The sequence below is a fragment of the Xiphophorus couchianus genome, chromosome 14 (assembly GCF_001444195.1).
Source record: "Xiphophorus couchianus chromosome 14, X_couchianus-1.0, whole genome shotgun sequence".
Classification (NCBI taxonomy): Eukaryota; Metazoa; Chordata; class Actinopteri; order Cyprinodontiformes; family Poeciliidae; genus Xiphophorus; species Xiphophorus couchianus.
In genome coordinates, this window is record NC_040241.1 from 25,199,168 (window position 1) to 25,224,970 (window position 25,803).

General features: G+C 38.4%; 2 protein-coding genes across 2 annotated transcripts; both read right to left on the reverse strand.

Moving 5' to 3' along the window:
- Positions 1 to 621: 621 nt before the first annotated feature.
- Positions 622 to 3,526, reverse strand: LOC114156834 (complement factor I-like). The gene is made up of 6 exons (XM_028037358.1): positions 3,370 to 3,526; positions 2,003 to 2,187; positions 1,331 to 1,484; positions 1,170 to 1,233; positions 925 to 1,084; positions 622 to 859 (listed from the first exon to the last, which is right to left on the reverse strand). Exons 1-6 carry the CDS (start codon positions 3,427 to 3,429, stop codon positions 637 to 639), a joined length of 846 nt encoding a protein of 281 aa, XP_027893159.1. The 5' UTR covers positions 3,430 to 3,526; the 3' UTR covers positions 622 to 636.
- Positions 3,527 to 7,167: 3,641 nt separating this feature from the next.
- Positions 7,168 to 20,709, reverse strand: LOC114157324 (tetratricopeptide repeat protein 39B-like). The gene is made up of 18 exons (XM_028038208.1): positions 19,523 to 20,709; positions 18,324 to 18,428; positions 17,470 to 17,601; positions 16,670 to 16,740; positions 16,500 to 16,567; positions 15,877 to 15,941; positions 15,678 to 15,783; positions 15,155 to 15,220; positions 14,940 to 15,048; positions 14,776 to 14,843; positions 14,638 to 14,697; positions 13,572 to 13,733; positions 13,400 to 13,491; positions 12,892 to 13,012; positions 12,692 to 12,803; positions 11,895 to 12,012; positions 11,694 to 11,810; positions 7,168 to 10,408 (listed from the first exon to the last, which is right to left on the reverse strand). The coding sequence occupies exons 2-18, from the start codon at positions 18,416 to 18,418 to the stop codon at positions 10,312 to 10,314; spliced, it is 1,659 nt and encodes a 552-aa protein (XP_027894009.1). The 5' UTR covers positions 18,419 to 18,428; positions 19,523 to 20,709; the 3' UTR covers positions 7,168 to 10,311.
- Between the last annotated feature and the right edge of the window lie 5,094 nt (positions 20,710 to 25,803).

Sequence of the window (25,803 nt, forward strand, 5' to 3'; positions counted from 1 at the left end):
GAATATTATGAATAATTTGACCAGATTTGATTGTTTTCCATGTCTTTTTTCAGGACTTCAGATAAAATATGTGGGAACCTTAAAGACTCTGAACAACGTCTGCCTAAAGATTTCACCAGCAACACCAACGTGGAAGACATTCCTCAAAAACACAGCAAACTTCAAAATACAAAAGAAAAATGCTGCAAATTTCCACAGAATGGAAGTCCTCCAGACCACCAGGGGGAGTCGGCCACCAAATAAAATGGAGCCACGTTTTAAGTAAAAAAGAAAAGAAAATGAAAAGAGAAAAGAAAATATGTTTCAAACTTGGTCTTTTACAATGTTATAGTGCAGCAGAACATTTATGCAGGTAATATTACCGACTCCAGACTCCCCCTGGTGGACTGGAGGACTTCCATGTTGTGGGGCGAGTTTACAGCATTTTAAGATTACTGTTGTTTATAGCAATACAAGTTAAACTCTGAGTTGAACGACAGGTTAACTCCTGTAGAGGAAGAAGTGACCAAATTGTTTCTACTAACGTTGGAAACCAACGGACAAGAAAAGTTCTCATTCTGTCTCCTTAACGAGCGCGGCAAGGCGTTTCTTTCAGAAACCGTTCTATAAAGCAGCTTCCAGGTGTTTTCTGAGTCTTCACGACCTCAGCATGTTCTGAGACTGACCTTCAGATGTTTCCTTATAGCAGGTCGCTGCGGCCACCATCCGGCCGTCAGCCGCCATCTTGTCGTAGATTTCACACTCAGCCAGAGACAATTCGTAGCCCTGGCAGTGGACGCTGACACAGTGGCTGGGGAGAGTTGTGTTGGGCGTCAGGGAGTTGTAGTCCACAGAGTCTGCAGACGCTGCACCTCTGTAACTATAAATGATTGTTTAGTTAGCTTGTTGTGCCTTCATGGATGTAAATGTAATAAATCTCCTCACTATTCTTGTTTGTGCTCCCTGCAGGCCACATTAGCAGCTGCCATGTCCCAGTCCTGATGGCACACCAGTAAGTTCTCTCCTTCTCCGGTGGCGTTAGGAAGGACGATCCTGACCAGCCCTGTGTCTTTGTCCAGGAAGCTCTGGAACTTGGTAATGTTCGCTGTAGTCACAAAATACAGAAAATATCATTTATAAAAATGAAAACAAACCGAGGTAAGGCTGTAAATGTATCTGTGGAACAGAACCTGTGCAGACTTTTCCAAAGTGGGACATTACGGGCTTCTTGGTCCGGCATGAGGCAGCCATCGCCTGGGAAACAAATCAGCATTTCTTAAAGCAAAGAGTCTCATTGAGTCTCTTATCGAGTCTTCAAACGAGTCGTGAAGAACGGTCTGTCTGGTTTTACCTGACAGTAGGATGTGAAGGTCCTGTGGTTCTGCCCACAGACCGGTTCCACCCCTTCAGTGGGACACAGGTAGGGAAGTTTGCAGGTACACTGACCTTCAACGCACCGCTGCCATGGAGGGCAAAACACCAGGCCACACGACGCTCGAGTCGGCCTGAGGAACACCAGCTTCCTGTTAGCAACCTGAGACTGCTAGCAAACATTTCTCTGGCTGAACAGTCTGTTAGCCATTCCCAGCGGTGGGCACTGCTAGCTAAAAGGTTAGCTGTGCTAACCCTAAAGCACTATATGAACATTAGTCCCGCTAATGCTAAGCACTATAACAACATGGTATTTAGCAAAAGCTAATGCTAAAGCGCTAAAACCAATCATGTGTCAGTAAAACATGTTATATCGCCTATGAACAAATCTTTCATTCCTGGTTCCAGTTTTCCAGTTTTTTGATAAATCTGTGATCAGAAATGAGTTTAAATCGGTTTTAAACTCATTACTGTAGAAGCTCAGTGTGCTAATTGCACAGAAAAAGTGCTACTGTACTTAGCAAAACATTTCCCACTTAGCAAAGCGTTGGTTAGCCAGTCAACGCAGTTTTATTCTGATAAACCCAGATGAAGTATCGATCGAGATCATCGCTGGTAGGTTACAGAAACATTTGGTAACTTTCTAACTTACTTTTTGTCCAGACATTCTTGTGGACCCAAGAACTCGTCCGTGTCGGGTGCTTTGGTGGTTTTTGGGGCGGGCGTTGTGACCACTGGAGTTGGTTTTGGTTTTGGTTTTGGAGGCTTCGGTTTCTGTCGGACCTGTTCGGGTCGCTGCTCTGTGGCCTTTGGCTGCTCTGAGTCTGCTGGATTACTCTACAGATAAGACAGATTCACAAACCAACACATCCCAGTAGCTTAGCACAGAAGCTAAATGTTAAGCATTATGCAGATAATATTTGATTATTTTTAAAAGCATCTTAGTTGCATTATTAGCAACATTTAATTGATATTCTGACAAACTAAATAAATATTCTTAAGTTGTGAAAAATATTGAATCTGGAGCAGTTTTTTTTTTTTTATTGTGTAAAAATAAGTAGTTAATCAGTAGTTAGATAACAAACCATTCAAACACAGTTTACAGAACTGAAAAACAAAAGTCCAGATAATTTAAATTGGTGATTTCTTTTCCATTTGGTCGACTGATTTTGTGTTGGTTGTTTTTTAACTAAAAACTGAAGAGTTTAAACGTTAAGGCTTTTAAAAAACGTTGGTCTGCAGCAGATTCCTTCCTTACCATTCGATAAAAACATCAAGACTGATGTCGAACTTTAATCCACTGAAAGTCTAGAAAACAGCCAAGTAAATCAACTCTTTACATTTTTTCTGGAAAAGTCATTTAAGTGAGCTAAACATTTTCAAAGTTAGCAAAGACGATAACATGCTAACAGAAAATTGGCTCCGCTCTTAGTGCATTAGCGTATTAGCATCAGTGTGTTTACCACTGCTTTGAACCAATCAGTGAAACACGGTGGCTTTGTGCTGCACTTACAGGAATTAATGGGTTTATTAAAGGACAAAACCGGCAATTAAACCTCTGAGTCTGCAGAGGACCTGAGGTTGGGGTCAAAGTTCACCTCCCAGCAACTCAACAACCCTAAACATACAGCCAGAGCTGTATGCTCAGGACGTTCAGTCTATTTTTATTCCTTTCCACATTTATGCACAACTTTATGTTGGTTATAACAAAAAAATTCAAACACAATAAATCAGGTTTTTGGTTTTAATGTGACAAAACAATGTGAATACATACACAATTCACTGTATCAAAGTTTTCTGGCATAAAATTATAGATTTGATCAAATTTTAAAGGCTGATCATTAATATTTAGCACTCAGGACAAATGAAGCTGTAGAAGGTTTTTGGGCTCACCTGTCTTAGCAAATAATCTCTGGAGACATGAAGTTTCTAAAACATCCCATCTGTTATGGTTTGGGTAATTTTTAATTTATGAGTTATTCTGTCTGACCTGAACGGGAATAAATCAGCCCAACTCACCGCCTGAGAGGCAGCGATGAGGAGAAACAGCAGGAGGAAGGAGTCTGGTCTCATCCTCATGGTTCCGAGGATCCAGCTGCAGATCCTTCCAGTTCGGATTCGGCTTCAAATCTGACGCTTCCTCTGCTGGCTCATGTTGTCACCATCAATCATTAGCCTGTCCCGTCACTGTGAACACATGATTGATCCGTCTGACAGGCTGAGGGACCGGGAAACCCAGATTCCCGTAAGCAGAGAACAAATATTTTCTGCTCAAACGTTTAAACCTGTCCGATGATTTCATCCGGGAGTTTGAGAAGTTTCAGTTAGCTGGATGCTAATCAGGCGCGATGACGTGGATTTCTGTTTTGGCTAAAAGTGTTAAATATGTCACAGAAACTTCATTAAGACTTAATGGAAACTCCTAGAAAACAATTAACAATAGAATCATATTTATTAGATCAAATTTGGAACAACCAGAGGTTTATATTCACTGCATGAAATGGATCATTTGTAGTAGTTAAATGTTAGTGAACCAGGGTCACTGTGACAGAAAAAAGAAAGAACATTTCTGCCAAAAACTCAGAAATTCATCTCTGAATATTTTCTAGAAAAGTTTCGGAAATTTTTTGGAATTTCAAAAGTTCAAAAATGTTAAATTTTTCAAATTGAAGTTTCTTTGTTTTTTCTAGAAAATGTGAGTTTGAAAAGTCACAAAATTTTCAACTTTCAGATTTTATAGAGTTTCAAAAATCAAAAGATTTATCTCAAAAATTTGGGATTTTTTTCTAGCATATTTGTGATTTTTCAACTCAGTGGCAAGTTTTTAAAAAAATTTTAAATCAGATTTGAGATTAATGTATTTGTTTTTTTGTACCACACATTTTCAACTTTTCAAACTGTTAAAAATTTTCCACGTTTTTTATTAATTAATTAAAGAGTTGAACGTTTTGTTGCTGAAATGTTCTATAGAAATGAATTTGACTTCAAAGTAAAAGATTTTTGCTCTCGAGTCAAAACTTCTGAAAACACAAATAAACCTGAAATGTTTCTGTTTTTCCTTCACATATTTAGTGACAGTAAAGCTTCATCAACATGAGTCTGAAACATCTTCAGTCGTCGTCATTAACTTTCTTCATCCTTGTTGCTTATTTTGCATCAAAAGTCTGAAATGTTTGTGTGCAGCTGCAGCGTTTCCTAACCCTGACAAACAGGTTAACGTCCAACGCTTGAATAAATAAAGACAATTTCAAAACCACTGAGACGCTTCAGCGAAAGCAACATCTGCAGCTGAACGCATTAAATGCTTTTTGTTTTCAAAAGTTTGAGACACAATTCTGAATATTTCTGAAGGATTTATTAAACTCAGACATTTGAAGAGTTTTTTTATTTTACTTTTTCTAAAGTTTATCTATCTATGATGATTTTCACTACAGTTGTAACCAATGAGGCTCATTTTGACTCTTCAGACTGAAGGAAAATTACATAATTACAGAATAAAAGATTGTTTCAGGTGTAAAAATCAGAAAATGTGCAGAAATGAGATGAAATTACAAAAACACTAAAAAAAAAAGAGTCAAAATGTGTTTGGATTAACTGATTTAATTTAATTTTCCACATTTACAGCTCAGAATAAAGTCAGAAAAAACAAATTATGACAGAATAACAAAGTTAGTTTATTAAAGTCCTGAATCTTTCATCACCAATTAAAGGCTCAGCTTAGAAATAAAAGATATAAAATAAACATTTTCTCAATAATTACCTCAGAAACTTTAAACATCAATTTAACTGGAAAATAGATGATTTTTAGGTTAAAAACAAAGCAATTAGTTCAAAATCATGCAAAAATATTAAGATAAATCTCTAAAGTTGTTTAAATTTACAGTAAAATGAAGAGTTTTCTAAAAAATGGGAGGAAAACTAAATTATTTTAACTAATAATAAAACATAAACATGAAGGAAAGAAGGAAGCATTTTGTTTAAGATCTAGAAGCAACAAGTACAATTTATGGCTTGTAGCACATACTGTATATAATGTTGTTAAATATATCAGAACATAAAATTAATCTCTTATTTACACAAAACATTTACTGTAGTGAGACAAAACACATAAATAACGACAGGAACCTTTAATTAATTAGTTTAAAGCTTCATTAATTTACTTTGGTAGTTTTTGCATAACGTTTCCTAAAACGCAGAACGTTTCTGTCCCCGACGTCGAAACGTTTCGTGTTTCTCTGACGACTCGATGAATCTGACATTTTTTTAACTCAGACAGTTAAAACAAAATCACAGCAAAGTTTCTCCAAATGTTCAAGAGTCTGGAAGAGCAGAAAACCTGAGACTTAGTTTAACGTTTCCTAAAAGGAGGAGTTCGGCTTTTAAAGCGGGGTTCTGCGGAGCCCGTGTCAGCAGGCAGTAGCTTACCCACAGGAGATCGCTGCATGAGCAAGACGAGACAAAGGAACTTTCTGAATCTCATTTCTAAAACATTACTGCCGACGGTTTTCAAATCGTTTAATCTGAACGGATTTTATCGCATTTTTTTCCGACTTTTACGTCGCAGACGTGAAAAATGTCGTCATAATTCTGCAGCCAGACAGAATCTGGACGTAAACAATGGCTAAAAATTATAATTATGAAATTATGACATAAATTATGCGTCAGTGAAACAAACCATCTTACAAGTCGCTAGATGATGTCATCGCCTAATTTGCATATTTGGTCTTATGTGATTCAAGCTTTAGAACAAATTCAGTTCAAAAGTGATTAAAAAACAAACTTTATGAAATAATTTCATAATGTAAATACTGAACCTACACTAAATAAATAAGTTTATATGATATCAAAGTGAGAAGATGAATCCATGACTGACTGGGAATCAAAGCCAGGAATTTATTTAGATGCAACATTTTCTGAGAAAAAAACATTAAAATTCATATTTATGGGTTTGATATCAGACTGACTACATCCGCCACTTGTTGCTAGATGCAGTGATTGGTCATTTCACGTCTTGCTAAAGTCTCCAATAATATAAAAATAAAAAGATGCTAAATTTGTCGCTAGTTGCATTTTTGGAAAAAAGTCACCAGAGGAAACTAAAAAAGTTACATTTTGTGACAAAGTTTGCTGCCGTGGTTTGGAGTCTGATCTGGTTCATGAAAGTTATTTAAAAATGTGAATTTTCCTCCTGAACGTCAAATCTGGTTTCATCTGCACCGTGACGTTGCCCTGCGTCTCGTTAAAACCGAAGACAAAAAAAATGGCGGCGACCATGGGTGGACGAGGAGCGCAGGGCGGCGGCCATCTTGATACTACGGCCTTCGATGACGGATGGAAACGGGTCAGTTCTCAACAAAACACCAGAACCGAGGTTCTTCCAAAGTAAAGGCACTGTAGGATAGTGACGGCTCACAACCTCTCCACAGAACCCCGGTTAAAACAAGCCGTGAGTTCAAAACGATTCGCTCTGTGAGGACGGAGCCGCGTCGCTCCGCAGACGTTCAGCTAACGGAAAGTTCCTGAAACTACGATGGATTGTTGCTGCAAACGAGATCAAATGAGTTTGATTATCAGAGCTGCAAAAAAGAGAAATTTAATTTATTATCTTTCAAAATCTTTTTTTAAAATCTAGATTTTGTCCCAAATGATCGAATCTTTAACCTGAAATTGTTTGGTTTGTATTGGAAGATAATTCTGGTGCCAACATTTATTGTTTTTGTTTCAGATAAATGTTTTCTACTGTTGCTCTAATTCAAACTCTGAAAACGACACAAACAAACGAAAGAAAGTAAAATAAAAACACCAACACACACGAACTGAACAACATTCCTGTTTCCACTTTATTGCACCAAATGATCACCAGAGTAAAAGGCTTTGATCTCAACAGGACAATAAAAACCAAAGATTATATTAAATAACATGCAACATCCTGGAAATGGAGACCAGACACACACAGAGGCACCGACGTTCATCACCTGGACAAAACACCGAGAGACACTTACAGGAGTCAAAGGTCGTGGCAACGAAACGAGTCACTGCAAAAAACATTTAAAGCTGTAGTACGTCATTTTTATTAAGATGATCTTTTTAATGTTTGTTATGAGAGAGATCATCTGTGAAAATGTTGATCTCCTCTGAGCAGCTATCTGAAGAAATGCACCAAAAGTAGCCAATCAGAGCGAGGAGGCGGGGCTTAGCGCTGTCAATCATTCTCATGAACTCGCTGTTAAATGTGCTGGTGGCAAAGAAACTGCTTAGTGTTACAGGAAAACTGTTTATCTGTTGTCATCGGTGGCTAGGCTAACTAGCATTGAGAGAGGCGGATGAGCAGCATCACACAGAGGATGATTAACAGCACTAAGACCCCGCCTCCTAAGCCAGGGGAGATTAATATATTTATTTTTAACCGATTATCTGTCACAACATGGAAACAGTTTCAACAAATATTTAAAAATATATAATTTTCTAACACTGCAGCTTTAATTTCTCATTTTGAACAATTTTTACTTGATTGTTTTATTATTTAGTTATTTAGGCTTCATTTCACTTCCTGCCTGATCATTTAAAATAAATTTTGTCAAAACTTTGCTTTATCAGTCAAAATCTTAACTTCATAATTTTCTCCATAAGCCATAAATGATTTCATTTAACCACAGAAATCCTGTTATTCAGTATTTTGTTACAAAACAACATTAATTTTTACACCATTTATTCTAAATCATAATAAATCAAGACAACCAGACAGTCAATGAAAAACTTCTATTTGTTAAAAAAATAAATAATATCCCATCGGTTTTATCACAACCAAATTAAAACCTCAAAATAAAAGAAGTGGAGTTTGCCCTTTGACCTCTCCTGTTTCCAGGAGCATTTCTCTCTCAGACTCTGTTCGTTGCCACGAATCCTCCAGAATCACTACGAGCAAAGTTTTCTGCACTTGAAGCATCAAGTTGTTGAGACGACAGAAACATTCAGAGGCTCTGATGGTTCAATGGAAGCAGAAACGACTTCAAGCTCACAGAAAATAACAAAAAATACATTTTCATCATTTCTATTAATCCAAAACCTCTCAAGGCTTTTCCTCCCTCAGAATGTCATTGAACTAAAATATAAAGAATTATTATTTTTGATCCATGTTTTGGAGAAAATAGATTGTGCTTACATTTACGATACACTATAAAGTCGCTCTCCATATTCTTATAAATGTACTTTTGATCTAATGTCTGTAGGATTTACAGCATATTTCAGGCTATAAAGCAACAAAACAGAAAACAAAAAGGCAATTTGTTCAAAACTTTACAAACATAAAATAAAATTAAAGCTTCAATCCTTCGAGGGCTGAGCAGCCATGCGAGTGACGGTTATTATTTCTCAGAGACAGAGCTGCAAATAAATGAATAAAATAAAATAATCTCTCTGAAGTGATAAAGAATCCACATCCTGCTGCTTCATAATTTAAAATCAGGAGGTTTGTTCTAAAAATGTTTCCTAAAATGCCTCTGAGTTTTTTTTTCAGTGAAAATATAATGTTTTAATCTCGTTAGCAGTCAAACTTCCTATTATTATTAGTATTTTCAATGTGCTAATCAAAGAGTACATTGATTGTACCATGTAAAGCTGAACGACAGACGTTCTGGTACCGAGCCATTGTAACACTCAGATGCTTTTTATTTCTCATTTCTCATCTGTTACTAACCGCCATCGACTCTTCATGGCTCCTTCGTTTCTTACTTAAAGCATGTCATAACAAGACAAGTTGGTTAGCTTGTCTGGGGAACTGTAATGTTCTGTAATTAAGTTATAACAGAAGTGAAAATATTTATCCAACCTAAAAAAGTACATTTAAAACATAGCGTACCAAGTACACAACCTTGTGGAACTCCATGTTTAATCACAACATTAATGTAAATGCTGACGTGTTTTGCTGAACTAATGAAGATGATGATGTTGAGTTTCCTTCATCTTCAACAACAAAACACTGTGTTTTTGTTACAGTTTAATAATTTTAGACTATGAATAAAATTAGTTGTTTGCCTTTTCTGAAAGTCGTCTGCCGTTTCTGGAGAACAGCACCGTTTGGGTTTTCATTTCATTTAAAGGAACCGATACTAGAAATGGTCCGAGTGCCGGACCCTGTGGGACCCCACAGGGTCGATATTTAAGGGAAAAAGTTGTTAAAATGTGGCAAAACTGGTAGCTAAATGCTAAGCTAACTAATGGTGCAGAAACCTCGACTGAATCAAAAGCTGCTCTGTGTTTGAGAAACTCAACAATAAATTAAAACCTTCGGCTTCTCAGCATGAACCCAACAAAAACCTGACAAATCATCCAATAACAACAACAAAAAAATCCTCTATTGCTGCTAAAAATGTGCAATTTCCGCCGTTTGTGTGTGTAATCTCCTTCAGATGTGCAAAACAGCTTGTGTGTGTGTGAGCTTGGAATGAGTGAATTCAGCTGCTTTGTTTAGGGCCACCGCTGGTGAAAAGGCTGTGACTGCGTAGCGCGACGCGTTTCTCCTCTTAGACTGACTGCATACTTTAGGGTTTCACTATTTGTACTGTAATTTAGCAGTTTATCCTAAAAATACACATTTTATTATTATTTATTGTAGTGTAGGGTCATAATTTCTGTTTTAACATAATAATTTAAGTAAAATAAAGCCAAAGACAGGCAGTTAAAATCCTATTTGTCATTTTTTTCCAGAAGTTTTGCTCTTTTTTGGAATAATAAGTTTGGTTTTTACTTTGTGCTTTTGGTGATGAAAGATGCAGCAGAACCGTTTGTGAACAAATCCAATCTGACTTCCTTAATGGATCATTAACTTCTGAATAAACGGACAATGGGAAAGCTCTGCCTGGAACCTGAAGCTGCAGCTCCGTCAGGTTTATGGAGCTGAAAGCGATCTGTGTTAGTGTGAATGCTGAAGCGTGAAGAGAACCGGAGGTTTTCCCGCTGAGGTCACGGCGTGCTGACAGGCGAGCCTTTCAGGCTGCTGAGCGCCGCGTGGATCCTGAAGTGAAGCCTGGACTCCATGGAGTAATCCTTGTAGTTCGTCCTGACGGAGAACAAACATCAGTCAGTGCAAATAAACCGATTCTGGAATCATAAATACACATTAAAAGCTGCTACTTCGCACAGTGACTCTTTCAGGTCAAAGTTCAGATGAACAACTTTTATATCTGAGTTTTTGATGGTTACAGCAGTGAATCAGTTCTGCAAAGCAGTTTACTACAGGACACACCTGCAACATGAAAAAGAGAAGCTGCAGAGGTGTGTGGTTTTACGTCAGAGCAAAGACGATCCAGGGCTGCGTTCACGAATTCAGTCCGCTCTGATCAAACTCCGGGTCGGTTGTCTATAAGATCCGGTTTGATAGGTGAGGTGTGAACGCAGAATCAAACTCTGGTCCGCCTACAAACCCGGGTCTTGGTTTGGTTGAAGTGAATTCTGGTGCAGTTCAAATGCATATGTGAACACCAAATAGACCAGAAGTGGACTACAGTGCATGGCATTCTGGGTAAATGCAACTGAAACAAACGTTAGTGAATCTAGCGCCAGCGGGAGAAACGGCTCGTATTATCTAAAGATAAATCCTCCAACTGATCAAATCTGACACCGACACTGTTTAGATTTTGTGAAGAAGGAGGTTGCGGTCAGTGTCTTCTTCTAGGGTTTAGAGATGTTTCCTCCAGTAGTTCTTGGTGCAGCGCCCCCACAGGTGAGGAGGGGAACACGTTTTAGTTTTGATTGCTTGTCTCAGTGCAGTGAGAAAGAGAACCGGGGTTTGACTGGACCACCAGGTGTGAAAACATCCTAGGATGAAAGATTTTATCTTATGAAAACATTTGAGCAAAACATTTGACATTTCAAAAATAAATTTGCTTAATAGAAACACAGATTTCTAGAAGAAAAACTTGTTGCTAGAGAAACGAGACCGTTTTTTATGGCCGTATCAAAATTGGTTTATTTCACAAACTGTAATGGAAACATTATTTCACATCATGAGTCACATAATCAAGAACCGGATGTTGCCACTGGCGAAAACCACAAAGAAGATGACAGGAAGTAGCTGGAGGAAGATGGCAAGGTTTTAATGAATCATTAACTTATTCACATGTGATTTTTATTGAGTTTCTTATTTTTTAATGGAAACATCGCATTTGTGAAATTGTTTTTTTTTATGACATTAGTGAAACACTGACAAAATTTTGTGCACATTTGTAATGGAAAGATTTTTAAGGCAAAACCAAAGATTTCTTAGAGCAAAACTTGTGTTAATTTAAAACATGTTAACAGGTTTTAAACGTAATTAATGTCTCTTGAATTAAAGATGAACTTACTTGGCTTTTTCAATGTAAGTGGCGGCCTTAACGAAGTCGCCCTGTTGTTTGTACAGCAGACCCAACTCATAGAGGGAGAACGGGATCAGGTAGTGGTCGTACCTGATGCGACTCTCGCTGCAAACAGACACAGATCTGATCTTTAACCGCAGGAAGTAAACAGCAGCAGGAAGAGGCCAGGTGATCTGTGGAGTGTGTTACCTGGAGAGGACCTGCGTGAAGCAGAGCTCAGCCTGAAGCAACCTGCCCAGATGTTTCAGGCAGAGACCCTTCAACATCTGGACCAGGCTGCTGTCGTCTGGGTGGAACTCGGACGGATCTGAGAGACGGAAAACAAACTGTTAGCATGCCAGCATGTTAGCATGCTGGCATGTTAGCATGCTAACATGCTCAAAAAGACTCTGAAGTAAAGCTGGATGAAGCTCCGTTTGAATTCAACTTCCTCAAGTCCTCAAAACAACTTTTGTGTTTTAACTCCTGTAAAGCTTTTCAAAAGTTGCTTTAATATAATAATAATAATAATAATAATAATTCACTTTTATCGCTTTTATTCAGTTGATTTCACTGTAAAAGTTAGTTGAGACCAAAACACCAGACTGGAAACGTCATCATCCAGTTTTTGGTAGAAAGAAAGAAAAGAGAAAAATAATAAACCATGCAAAAGGAAATTATTGAGTTCATTTTAATTTAATATGTGATCAATTGGTGTGTTGTTCATTGCAACAGGCATAGCTGCAGCATTTTCAGCTGCAGCATTTTTAGCTGCAGCATTTTCAGCTGCAGCATTTTTAGCTGCAGCATTTTTAGCTGCAGCATTTTCAGCTACAGCATTTTTAGCTGCAGCGTTTTTCTGTTTTGTAGTTTATATCAGGTTTGCACCTGTTGGCCTCCATGTTTTTGTCTCTGTCACTTTCTACAGAACATGATGTATTTCCTGTTTCCATGTATAATCGTTTCATTACTAGACGTTTCTAACACAAGTGAATTGTTGAGCTCACTTGTGTCGTTGCGAAGCTGCTGCTCAGCTTTCTCGATGGTGACCAGCAGAGACTCGGTGTAGTCGGCTCTCTTCCCTACGATGGTGAAGCCGTTCCAGACGTACATCATCTCCTACAAACAAAAACACAAATTCATCTTTTCTGACTGAGTTTTTCCATAATTTCCCAGTTAAAGTGGAGCCGATGTTTGACTGGCGGACCAGAGCAGGAACGACCAGCGGGACGGGCTGAGCAGCTTTGTAGCGCCTGGATTTCCTCACTGCAAACTTCTCCATGGGGATGGACTTCCCAGCCAGCCGCTGTTTCAGCGCCTCCACCTGCCTGCACACAGAAACGCCTTTACACCCTGAGCCTGAAACCACCACTGAACGGTCAAACCTGCAGCAAAAATAAACTAAACTTTAACAGAAACACTTTTAGCTCCACTGCAGCCGGACATTTTTACTGAAAGTGAAGTTTTCTAAATGCTTTGACTCACGTTTTTAAGTTTATTTTCCATATTTCCATGCATTGAAAGTTTCTACAGCATAAAACAAATATTTATTTCTTTAGAAACAGTGATTTCATGGTGAAAAATCTTTTCAAGTTTGCTTCCAAACATGTTTGACCTTCGTTAACTGAGACAATTAAAACGTTGCAGCATGTTTGAGTTTTTTTGTTTGTTACGATGGACATGATGAAGGTTTATGGATGTGGAATAAAAACAACCTAAAGACTTCTACGATGTCTTCGCCAGTCTTCCTCACGTCGTCTTCCGTCATCATGCTGAGAATCGCTGCTTTCTGGTACATATAGATCGCCTGAAAACCACAAACACACACAGATGAACCGCTGTGGATTTTAGTTTGTTCGCGTTGTGAGAATCCGTAGCTGGGCTGACCTTTGACCAGCGGCTCTCTTTGCACAGCAGGTCAGCGTATCGGTACGCCTGCTGCCACTCCTGCTGGAAGGAGTGAGTCCACATCAGCTCCCAGTAACACAGGTGGTGGATCTGCTTCCACTCCTGCTGGCTGCTGATGCACTCCTCAAACCTGGACCGCGCCTTTAAAACGGAGCGGGTCTTTAAACAAAACGCCTCTGCTTCAAACATTTTAAACAAATGACTTTAAAGTTTTAATGTCTGGTAAAAGTTACACAACAAGCAGAGAGAATCAGACACATGATCTGAAACGTTCTGCGGATATTTAGCTTGAAATCTTGAAAAAATGATAAGAGAATAAATAGATGCGCAGCAATATTTCTTTAGAAACATGATTTTAAAATGAGAGAAACTTTTTTTGCTATATTGGTAAATCAAGTAAATATTTTAACATTTGTAGAAATTTGTGTTTTTTGGGAACTTAAGTAAATTTTACACATATATAGCTACAAATCTAAGCAGCTGTTTCTGTTTCAACGACGTAAAAGTCGGATGAAATGTGACTGAAGACATTTTGCAAACTATCAGATCCGTATCAAATTTAATTCCACAGGTGGAAGAGAAGAAAAATCAGATTTTTCTCGGTGGAAAGATTCGGGCCGTTCAGGCGGCGCTGAAACGGTCGGATTTATAAATGTCATAATATTAAATCAGTGATGGGGAAAAATGTATCATGATATAAACAAGTAATTTCCAGACATGAACAGATTATGTTAGACTGCAAACTAGCAGCTTAAAAAATATAATCTTTGCGATTGAGTCTTTTTTTCCTGTTTGTTTCATATAAATATCAATAAATGTTGAATTTAAATTTCAAATTGTGATGGATCCCAATTGGTCGACTTTTTAAAACTGGGTTGGGTTTATTTTTTGGCTCTGATTGTGAGTAGTGACAGATTTATAGCCAAAACGATGCTGTTATATTTTGAGTTTCAGTTTTTAAGATCACTTTGCCATAAATGGATCAAAATGCTGTAAAAACAAACGTTTCCATTGCACAGCTCTGTGAGAGTCTACATGAACAAACCTTCTCAAAGTTTCCTCGTAGGGTGGCGATGCGAGCGGAGTAGAAGAGGATTATGGAGCCCTTAAAGAAACAATAACCGTAAATCCATCGATAAATCCCAATCGATCAATACGTAATCGAACAGAGTATTCGTCTTACTTTGGGGTATTTTTGTTGGTACGGCTCCAGCAGAGCTTCAGCCTCCATCAGGTTCCCCTCCCCCGTTCCTTACATCAAAAACAGAAACAAGCAACTATAAACCGATGAAGTGAAATATTCAGGTTACGACGTCAAACAAATAAAGATTTGTAGAAATTTCCTACCCAGGATCAGAGACACGTAAGTGTTATAGAAGAGCAGAGTCAGCACACAGATTATCGAACGCAAACTTTGGCTGGCTGCTCCCTCCCTCAGCTGAGACAAACCAAAACTCTGCAGGGGAAACGGGCAGTGAGACGGACACCTCTCTTCACAGCAGAGACATTCGTTTCCTGTCTTTAATAAAATATCTGAGGTTTAAAAGAGGAGGAAAACTCACCCTGTTTCCTGAGAAGCCAATAAACTCCAACAACCTTAAAATCTTCTGAGGAAGGAGAGACAGCATCTGGAACAAAGAATCAAATTCAAAGATTCATTAACAAAGTAGCTAAATATAATTTACTTTGTATAATTTGTATCTTTGTAAGAGTTTGGGGATGTTTGCCGATATGCTGATGATACAGCGCTAAACGCAGCAGAATCCAAAAAATGGGTAAACATTTAAAAGACTCCGTATATGTGTGTGAGTTTAAAAACCCAATAAATTCCAACAACCTTAAAATCTACTGAGGAAGGAGAGAAAACAAACAATGAAATCAATCTGAAGGAATTCATTAAGAAAGTACACCTAATCGTAATTTATTTTGTATCGTTTTTACTGTAAGACTTTAGGATTGTTTGCCGATATGCTGATGATACAGCGCTAAACGCAGCAGAATCCAAAATATGAGCTTTTCTGTGTTTAAAAACAGAAATGCTTCAGAAAACCTTCACATCAGTTTAAATGAATTTTCCTCACCCACCAGGTTAAAAGAGCCGATGCCCAGCTTGACTCCGCCCTCAAACTGTTTGAAGGAGTTAAACTGCTCCGCCTTGTCCTGGCTGATGTTCAGCACGTTCTGACAGTCCCTAACGAGAAACACAAAGCCTGATATTATAATCAATTATTATTTAAATTATGTCTCAGATGGAGGCGCCTTTAGCTGTTCGTTAATCACTCACTTGTAGATTTGGTAGCTTGTTCGAATCTTGATTCCTCCTTTTATGAAACTGATCATGTTCTCATCCTGGAAAATAAGGACAGAAAAAATGAGTTTATTTACAGTAAAATTACATAAACAGCCATTAAATTGTAGGTTTTCCTGTCAGATTTAAATGTAGGCAGAACCTTCACACCTGGTGGATGAATAACAGTAATTTCTGTTTCTTCCCCAACATTCATTGGAGCAAATTTAGAAATACAACAAAACAGAAAGATATAAACCTGATTTCATTCTGAGAGTGGCAAGATAAAAATTTACCACAATAGAAAACAAACTTCGAGAAACATTGTGACTTTAAGAGACGCTACACAGAACAAGTGATGAAGCAAAGTAGACAAAGAAACAACGTCCACAAAAACAATTTCAAAAAAGCCACTTAATTTACAAAATTTCATCCTACATGAAGGAGAGTTTATTTCTGGGTAACATGTTGTCATTTAGAACCTTTTCTTATTTCTATTATCTAATATTTACAGGCCAGTTACAGAAAACAAGCCTATTTTAGTTAAAAATACAATTATTTTATTGAGGGATGAACATAATTCAAATATATTTAGCTGATTTAATAACAGAGACTCTGACCTGGATGAAAGTGAGCGTTGCTTTCTGCAGAAGGCACTCGGCGTAGCAGAGCTCTGCATGCATTTCCTCTGCAAACACAAAGACAGGCCACGGTTTTCTACAGCTTTCTGGTTCTACTGCCCAGTAAAAGTCAGTGGTTTCCCAGTTAAACCCAGTGATGAGGTTGGTACCTTCCTGTAAGTTGGACTGCTTGCTGATCAGGCTGGACAGAGAACCGACCACCGAGTTTCTCTTTCTGAACCTGGAAAACATTTCAGAGTCTTTGGTTTGGTGACCTCACAGTTCCTACTGCAATGAAGAAGGTTTTCTGATCATATGAGACCAAAATGTAACATTTTTATCTCCATACAAACTCAGCGGTATGGTGGAGTCAACCCAGTGTCCCCTGAACGCATCGTCCAGAGGCTGAAACATGGTGGTGGCAGCATCATGCTGGAGAAAACCTGCTGAGTATTGACAGCATGAAGTCTAGACTTCCAGCACTGGTGGAGATTATTATTGGATGGTTTAAATCAGAGCATCTTCATGCATGAGAATGGCCTAGTTAAAGTCCAAGTCTAAATCTAAGTGAGAACCTGTGAGAAGACTTGAAAACTGACATTCACAGATTTCCTCCAACCAGTCGGACTGAGGTAGAGTGAAAATGGTGCCACCTAGCTTCATAAATATGTACAACTGGTTGGTTGGTTCCATCAAATGAAATGCAGTGAAGTTTGGTTTTGTAACCAAAGATGTGAAAAAGTTTGAGACATAAAAAGTTTGAGACATAAACGTCTTTGGGGTCAGAGGAACTGGATGTAGTTCATGATAAACTGGGTGGACTCCACCGAACCATCAAACCCATCAGCTGGAAACCAGTTCAGGACTTTAGAACAGAGTTCAGCTAAAACTGACAAACATTTCTGGTGTTTTTGATGTGAAATGTGACGTTTGTTCCTGGAGGCGGCCGGGTTAAAGGCGGCCATCTTACCGGTGGCAGGTCTGCAGCGCCTGCTTGATGGTCTCCATGGCCGTCTGGATGTCCTTCTGGTCAAAGGTCATGGTGGCCTGCATGACCAGGATGCTGCTGTAGCCCAGAGCGTGGTACATGCTGTGCTTCCACCTGAACACACAACGGGTCGGTTAGGACCACAGAACCAGCACACAGCGACCCAAATGGGACCGGAGCCGGTTCTGGGACAGAACCAGTTCTGATGGAGGGGAGGAACCAGTAAGGAACTGGTTTGATTCCAACCAGGAGAGGAAAGAAAGGAGATGACAGGACACAAGGAGGGATGGAAGGATGGAAGGAAGGAATGGAGGAATGGAGGAATGTGCAAAGAAGCAAAGAAGAAAAAAATCAAAGATAGATGGCAAAGAACAGAAGGAAGGAAAATATCATTTAGGAAGGACACAAGGAAAGGAAATAAGGACAAATAAGAGATTTAGGATAAAATGATAGAGGGATTGAAAAAGATGAAAAAATAAAGACACAAGGAATAAAACAAGGAAAAACTAAATGACTTAATGAAGTCAACAGGACGTTGAATAGTTTAATTATCTAATTATGGAAGGTGGGTGTCTAGTTAAATCCTGAAAACAAATTAAAACAATTCAGCAAAGAAGAAGAAAAATGTGTTTAAATTCCTTCACAATAAAAGACTCATTGTTGGTCATCAGCTGGAAACCAGTAATTAGATTTAGAGAAAATTTATTTTCACACAGGAATCCCACCTAGAAAAACATTTAGTAGATGTTTTAGTATTTAGTTTTTACTCAGGTTGTTTTTCTGACATCAACATGAGTTTGATGATCTGAAACATCTGAGCTGGAAAAGAGCCTCACCACGGCTGGAGCAGGTCCAGAGCCTGAGAGAACCTGTTGTTGAGGACGAGGTTGAGAGCGCACTGAGTCTCCTGGATGGCAGTGTGCAGGTCCATCTGACAAGCCCTGCACACACACAGGCGTACACACACACACACACACACACACACAGAGATAAATGAAACCAACAGCACAAGTTGAGTGTTAGATTTTATGACCCTCTGTTTTCTAACAGTAGTTGGGGTCAGATCTGTGATCTTGGCGTCTTTGTGCACCCAGGATGCAGCAGCTCTTTAGTTCTGCAACATTTTAGGATATATTTTCTAACACTAAAACATAAACCAGTTAACCCAGTTAACAGTCACATATCTCCAAGATTTAAATTAGCCCTGAAATAAAGCAATATCGTTAATATTTTAGTCTCTAATGAGAAGTTTGATGCTGTTGAAACTACGAACAAGTCGACTCGGATCATTCTGAGTTATTTACAGATTCTGAAAGTGGATTTTAACTCATATAAAGATGCCAAAAAAGAAGATGATCTTTACTACAAGTGTAATGTTCATTAATAACATTTTAATGTACATAATGTAATGGTCTATTTGTAATTTAGAAGCATAATTAAAGAAAAATAGACTTGAGTTACTGTGGCACAAACAAAAATCCTCTTCTGCACCATGAAATATAAAATTATCCACAGATTTCTATCGATTTCTGTTATCTACTTTATTTATTTGCCTATTAAATCATTTTAAATTAAACAACTGTTGATGTGTGTACAGAGCTTTATAAACTAGCTAATAATAAAAGCAGAAAAAGCTCTCACTGCTGTAGGCATCATGCAGTACCTGGAGGACCACTAGGGGGCACAACTCAGTCAACACTACTGAGACACACCGCTTTTATAAATGTGTGGAAGGCAAAAATGTGTACTGCACATAACTATTTGTACTAACAATATGAGTAAACCTACATTTAATTCAAAACTTTACAGTGAAATAATAAAATTACAAGAGTTTTATTAAAGTGGCCCAGTTCATCAGTCAAGTTCTGGTCCTCACATGATATGATAAGAGCAAATGCACATCGACCAATAAACACTGAAAGTGACAAAACGAGGGACGGAAGGAGAAACTGGAGACTGACAGGAAGTGAAAATAACGACAAAGAGACACATTTTCAGCTCTAATATCACCGGGTGTTAGCATGAGCGTACTTACGAAGGTATCCGATCGAAGGCATCCTCAAAGCAGTCCTGAAACAGAAACACAGAGGTGAGCTACCTGCTCTGCTTCGTTATAAATCCGGATCAAACACTTTAGATACTTTAGATACAGGATCATCACAGGTCAGCCCAAACCCTCTGCTACAACATATTTTGGTGAAATGTTGAAACACGTTACATTTTGATAACTTTTCATTGTTCCTGGTGTGTAAATGTCAAAAATGACCAAAAATAATGATTTGATCCAAAATGGCCGCCTCCCTGTACATTTTAGGACTCAACTTCAAGAGACTTTTTTTCTTGATTAGCAGAGATTTCAGATCTCTACGATGTGCGGTTTGGCCTGTCTCACTGTAGGGGGCGCTGGAGATTCCACTGAATCCGGAGCCGCATTTTAAAGACCTCTGGGTTTCACAATGGATGGATGGCATTTACCAGCATTAGAATAGTCCGTCTGATAGCTTTATAAACTGAATTTCTCCATGTTGAGTCATCAGTTCAAGGCTCGTCATTGTGAGGCTGCAGTAAAACTTTTGCTTTGCAGCATTTTGTAACAGTTTGGGTGTGACGGGTATGCAGGCTGGAGACGTGGCCTTGTCCAGAAAACAAACCGCTAAAGGATCTGCTGAAATGCTAATTTAGAAAAGCTCGTACACAAAGTCCTCAGAAAACCAGAGTCTCACATTTCAAATCTCAGTTTTCACTTTCAGTGAGGAAGCCGTTTCACAAAAAAATTCCCTTTTGCTCAAAACTAATCTGCATTTCATTTTTAAATACAAAACCATCCTGCCCACCTCCACCTGTCTGTATTTTCCCAAAGCATATTTGTGCGGCTTCAACAGTAAACCTCACAGTGTTTCTTTAGAGCCTCAGTAACAGGCTAATAATAGCTGTACAACAGCTCCTTACATAACCGCATCCAGCTGCAGCCTCATAAAGAGGAACTCTGCCTGCAGGCTGCAGCCATCCAGCTTCCAACGTCCAACCAGCCGCGCTGCACAGCCAGACTCAGCCAGACAGCCTGAGGCGCATGGAGGAAAATACTCAATATGAATCTGTTCACTGTGGATAAACAGCTCAAACTGCAGGGAGCTGCAGAAACAATGTGAGCAACTACAGACATTTCTAAACCTCAGTCAAAGTTAAACACATAGTTCTGAAAAACAACAAGGAAACAGAAAACATTTAACAAAGAATGACGTCTTTTAAAAAGGTGCAAAAATGGAAATAAACATAAAACTTACATTTTGATAAAGCCAAAGAAAAAAAAACTGTCTAAAGACAACCTGGAAATCAATCTGTTAAAGCTCTATAGATTAAAAAATAAAAAATCTCTACAAACGTATTTAAAAAATCAAAAACACATAAAAAGAAACATATTTGGTAATTGACCCAGTGAACCGACTGAAGGAGGAGACAGTGAATGTACGTGTAAACGTAGCATTCAAGCTAACTGTAGCTTTCCATGCTAGCTGGAGTAAGTCAGAGTTAGCCAACATGCTAGAGACACAAAACAGCTTTAGAACCAGAAAACAAAGTACAGCAACAGCAACCAGCAACAGCAACCTAAATCCTGCCCTGAGAAATGTTTCTAAATAACAGAAACATTTAAATAATGTTGTTAAATAATGAAATAAAAGCAGAAATTATCTTTTCTGTCTTATCCTGGTCAATGGTTGGCAGACAAAATATGTTGGCTTTACAAAGCAAATTAAAACAGATGAGAAATAAATAAAATATGTTTTATATGCTCAGTTACATTTTAAATGTGCTTTCGCATTTTACAATTAGCTTTATTTTGTTGAACTGACGGTTAAAAACAAGTACAACACACACACACACACACCTACACACACACACACTCCTCAGAATACTTTTAGGAAACATTAATAATAATTCATTGTGAATCCAAACAGTCGCTTCCACACCTGGTTTCAGAGACGCATCACTTCCTGTCTGTGACATCAGACTCTGTTTCCAGTATTCCTCATAGCAGCACCAGCAGCTCCTGCTGTGAGCGTCTGAAAACAGGCAACTGTTGTTGAATCAGCCAGCATGTTACAACTCAGCACAAGTCTCTGCAAACCGAAGGCTGATGACCTGAAGGAGATGGCTGAGGCTCTGACTTAGGTGTTGGTACAGCTAGAATAGCAAGTAGAGCTAGTTAACTAGATATCCCAGTAGGATAAGCAGGTAGGAAGCCAGATAGCCAGTCAATGGATAAGTAGGCAGCTACTGAGCGAGGTGGCCGAGTCCAGAGCTGACAGTCAGGTCAGGAACCAGGCAGCTGGGCCAGGAACCAGCTGTCCAGGTGACAAGCTAGGTAGCTAGCTTCCTTTCAATGGGAAAGCAACAAGATCAGGAGGTAAGTAGCCAGGTCAACGGGTTGGTTGCCATGTCAACAGGTTGGTTGCCAGGTTGGAGTAGGTAGGTCTAGTTCTTTAGGTCAGGGGGTCAATAGCGAGGTGGGGAGGTACAGAACTGGAAAGGCTGGTAATGAGGTAGTTTGGCAGGTAAGAAAGTAGGTTATGAATTCATTAATTCATGCATTCATTCATTCACAGAAAGTGAAGCTGCCATGCATCAGCACCATCAGTTCCTCTGACCACCAACATCATGCAAGGTGGGTGAAGCTGCATGACGGTGCACTGAGTCAACGACTGACTGGGACAAACAGGTTTCAACACATTTCTAATTACAATAATAATTTAGTACTTTAACTATACAGAAGTAAAGAAACGGTAAATTCACACATTCTTTCATCTTTACATAAAATGGCTTCTATCCCTCTTAAAGTGTCTAAACATCAACTGGATCACTAACTATTAAATATTAACCAAGTAAGCAAGATGGTAAATATTAGTTCATTTCTAAGACCAGAGAAGAAAACCAGGCACTGCACCTTTAGAGACACGGAGACTTCAGAGACAGAAAGGTTCTCCAGCAACGGCTGCACCTTTCATTAATTAGTCAGGACCTTCATGCTGTGTCCGATTACCGGCCACATGCATATAAACCAGCCAGGAACCACCAGGAAGGACCAGAAACAAAGACTTCAAAAGCCCAGAGGAAACCCAACAAAGTTTTTCATTCTTGCCAAAAGACCAATAAACTTTTTTGCACATCCAGAGAAAACGTTGCCTCGTGTGGTGGGACTTTACTGACCCATTAAACACTTTGTCTTAAAAATCATCTAATACTGCAGCAGACATATTTAGTCTTTTCTTCACGGACAGAAAACCAAATAAAAACTCCAACAAAACAATTCAAGATACAGAATCGAACATCTCAGAGGAAATCAAAGAAACCAAATTCTGCCACCGTTCATCATGTAAAGCTCTCTGCTGAAAATAAAGTTTTCTCTTAGTTGTCAATAAGAGGTAAAAATGACTCAGACAGAAATAAAACGTCCGATGTTGACGTTATGGATGTTTCGTGTCTCTGGTAAGGCAAAGAGCCATCGGTGACCGGAGCGTTCGCCAAGTCAGAAGTTGTTCAGAAAACGTGTTTCCATTTTCTCTTTATTGTATCGACTCTTTTTCTGAAAAGTCAAGAAAAACAAAACAAATAAACTTCTCAAAAGTAAAAACCTTCTTGTAAAACTGAGGAAGATAATTTTGAATTTTGTAATTTCCATCAACCTTTTCTACTGCGATACGTCAAACTGTGAATAAAACGTCGATAGAAACACGTCACATCGCTTTTCTATTCCAGAGAACCTGAAAGTTCAAAAAGCAAATTAATGTTAGTTCAGAATTTAATAATCCTGCTTCATAAAACTAAAGTTTTTCTACCAACAAGTTTACTCAGAAAATCTCTACAAACTCCAAATGTGTCATTTTTAGAAATCTTATAACTATTGGATCCACATAAAAACACGGCTGAGCTTCACTGAATGCCAACATTTTTAAACATTTTTGTAAAATAACAACATATGCATTCATAAAATATTGTTTTCAATAAATTTGAACCAAAGTTTTTCTGCTATTTTTATGAGCAGTCATGTTTTCCACACAGATTATTATTCATCCTCGTTATATTTCTGTCATTTATTTAGATTTATAAGTCAGTTGTGTAGTTACAGTTACATCCAGCCTGGGTTGCAGAGGGTCAAAGGTCACGGCCCTGCACACTTGAACAACATATCAACGGCGTTTTGTGCACATGGTTAATTGGTCTCTTTGTGTTTTTATGGTGTTTCTGCGCAGCGTCAGCAGCGAGAACCTTTATCCCACTTCCTCTAAACTCAGTTAGTCTCACATTCCTCAGCTCAACCAGAATCAGCTGAGTTCCTCTCAAACCCGACGAGCATGAATGAAGCTTCAGAGATCCGATTAGAGCTGGAGAAAAAATATCATTCTGTTTCTGAGAGGCTTTTTTACTCTCATTACATTTCACAGGCAAATAAAATAAACTTCATTCCAATATACAGAATCTGAACCTGAAGAAAGATCACCAGATAATCCAAGACTAACAAAACCATAAAACCTGCAGCAATAAGAGACTTTCTGCAGTTAAAGCCGCAAAACGTATCAAAATATTTCCAGTCTGTCAAAAATAGTTTCCAAATGGAACAAAATACTAAAACTGTTCATATGCAGGAATGTACCTTCATAGCCTTATGGAGGATTTGATGCTTTCAGTTTGTTTTGGTTATATTTAAAACTAGATTTTCTATTTTCAGCTTAAAAGTATAAGTTGAATTCAAATTTTGCCTCATTACTTGATATTTATTCTGATTTTAACATTAATCCTGACAAAAAAAAAGATTGCTGGTACAGATTTAATAAAAACAAATATTAAAAATCTCCCAATTTTAAATATCTGCCTATTTTTTCAAGCAACAGGAAACATTTAATCTCAAACTACCAGTGTTTTGTCTCTTATCCTTTAATTCAGACATATATGATAAGTCAGAGTAAACACTCCCTCTAGTTAATAATTAATGTACAAAGACCAGATTTAAACTGGCACACCCCCAGTTTAACCAGACAGTTTGATAAAACCAGTTAAACTTTAATCCTTCAGTCGGTTTGAGATGTTTCTCTGACAGAACGAACAGAAAAACAGCATGAAGGAGGAGTTCTCATGTTGTTCTGATGCAAACAGCTGGTGGCTGGATCAGGTCCGGTATTTACATACCCACACCCACACACACACCCCACACACACACACACACACACACACACACACACACCGGACCTGTCACTATCACTGAAAGCTGATTACACGCTGCTGATGGATCAGTTTAATAACCGGCTGGCTGTGAACGGCTCACCTGAGCTGATTAATTTCAGCAGCTCTCAGTGGAAACAGGAATAAATGAGCAACAGAAGAAGAAATTAAGCACAGGAAACTGTCCTGACGCAGCCGAGGGAGCTGAGCTGCTCCGCCTCAAATAAGCTGTAATAAAACCTAAAGTGGTCTGAAGATGGGAGGCCGGATGCGCCGAACGCTGCATGGACCGTCACAGAGCCGACGACGACGACTTCCTGTCAGTCTGCAGCGTTTAAGAGGAACGATGCTCAAATATGAAAACCTGGGCTGATAGAAACACGTTTCCACCACAAACACAAACAAATCTGTGTCCACATTCTGCTGATGATCCTGATGTTTCCATTAAGTAAGAAATTAAATGAATAAATTTCTTCAAAAACGTCACAAAAGCAAACAGTTTCATAGAGGTGGGCAGATGAAACACTCTGGTAAGAGCAGAGAAACGTCTACATGTTTTACTCAGTAAAAGTAATTATCCAAAAGATTACTAAAAACAGTATTTGGTAGAAAGTCAACTACTGCTGCTGCCATTAAATATGTAAATTATATCATCAGACAGACTAAATTATAAAGTTAAGTGGAAATTTTTGTATTTTAAGAATGAAAATGACAATAATTCATATTAGTAACAAAAATGGCAAATCAGGCAAAATAAACTTTTCCAAATCAGTTTCTTTCTTTCAATAAAAAACAGATGAAACTTTAACAGAAACTGTCTGACTGAGTCTGGTGGCTTTTTGGTTCAAACATTTTCTTTCAGAAAATCCAGAAATTTCACTCGAGCAGGAGATGAAATATTCAGAATAACTTTAATCAAGTAAAAGTAAAACGTGCAGCGTTTTGTCAGAACAAAACATTTTCCATGTTATCAGTGAAATAATCTGTCAGTGGAAGCAGAACTGTTTTAAAAATCAATATTAAGGAGTTATTGACTTACAGCAACATCTTACATCTTGATGAGAAGTTAATTATAAGTCAGTTTTGTCGTATTTTAACTGT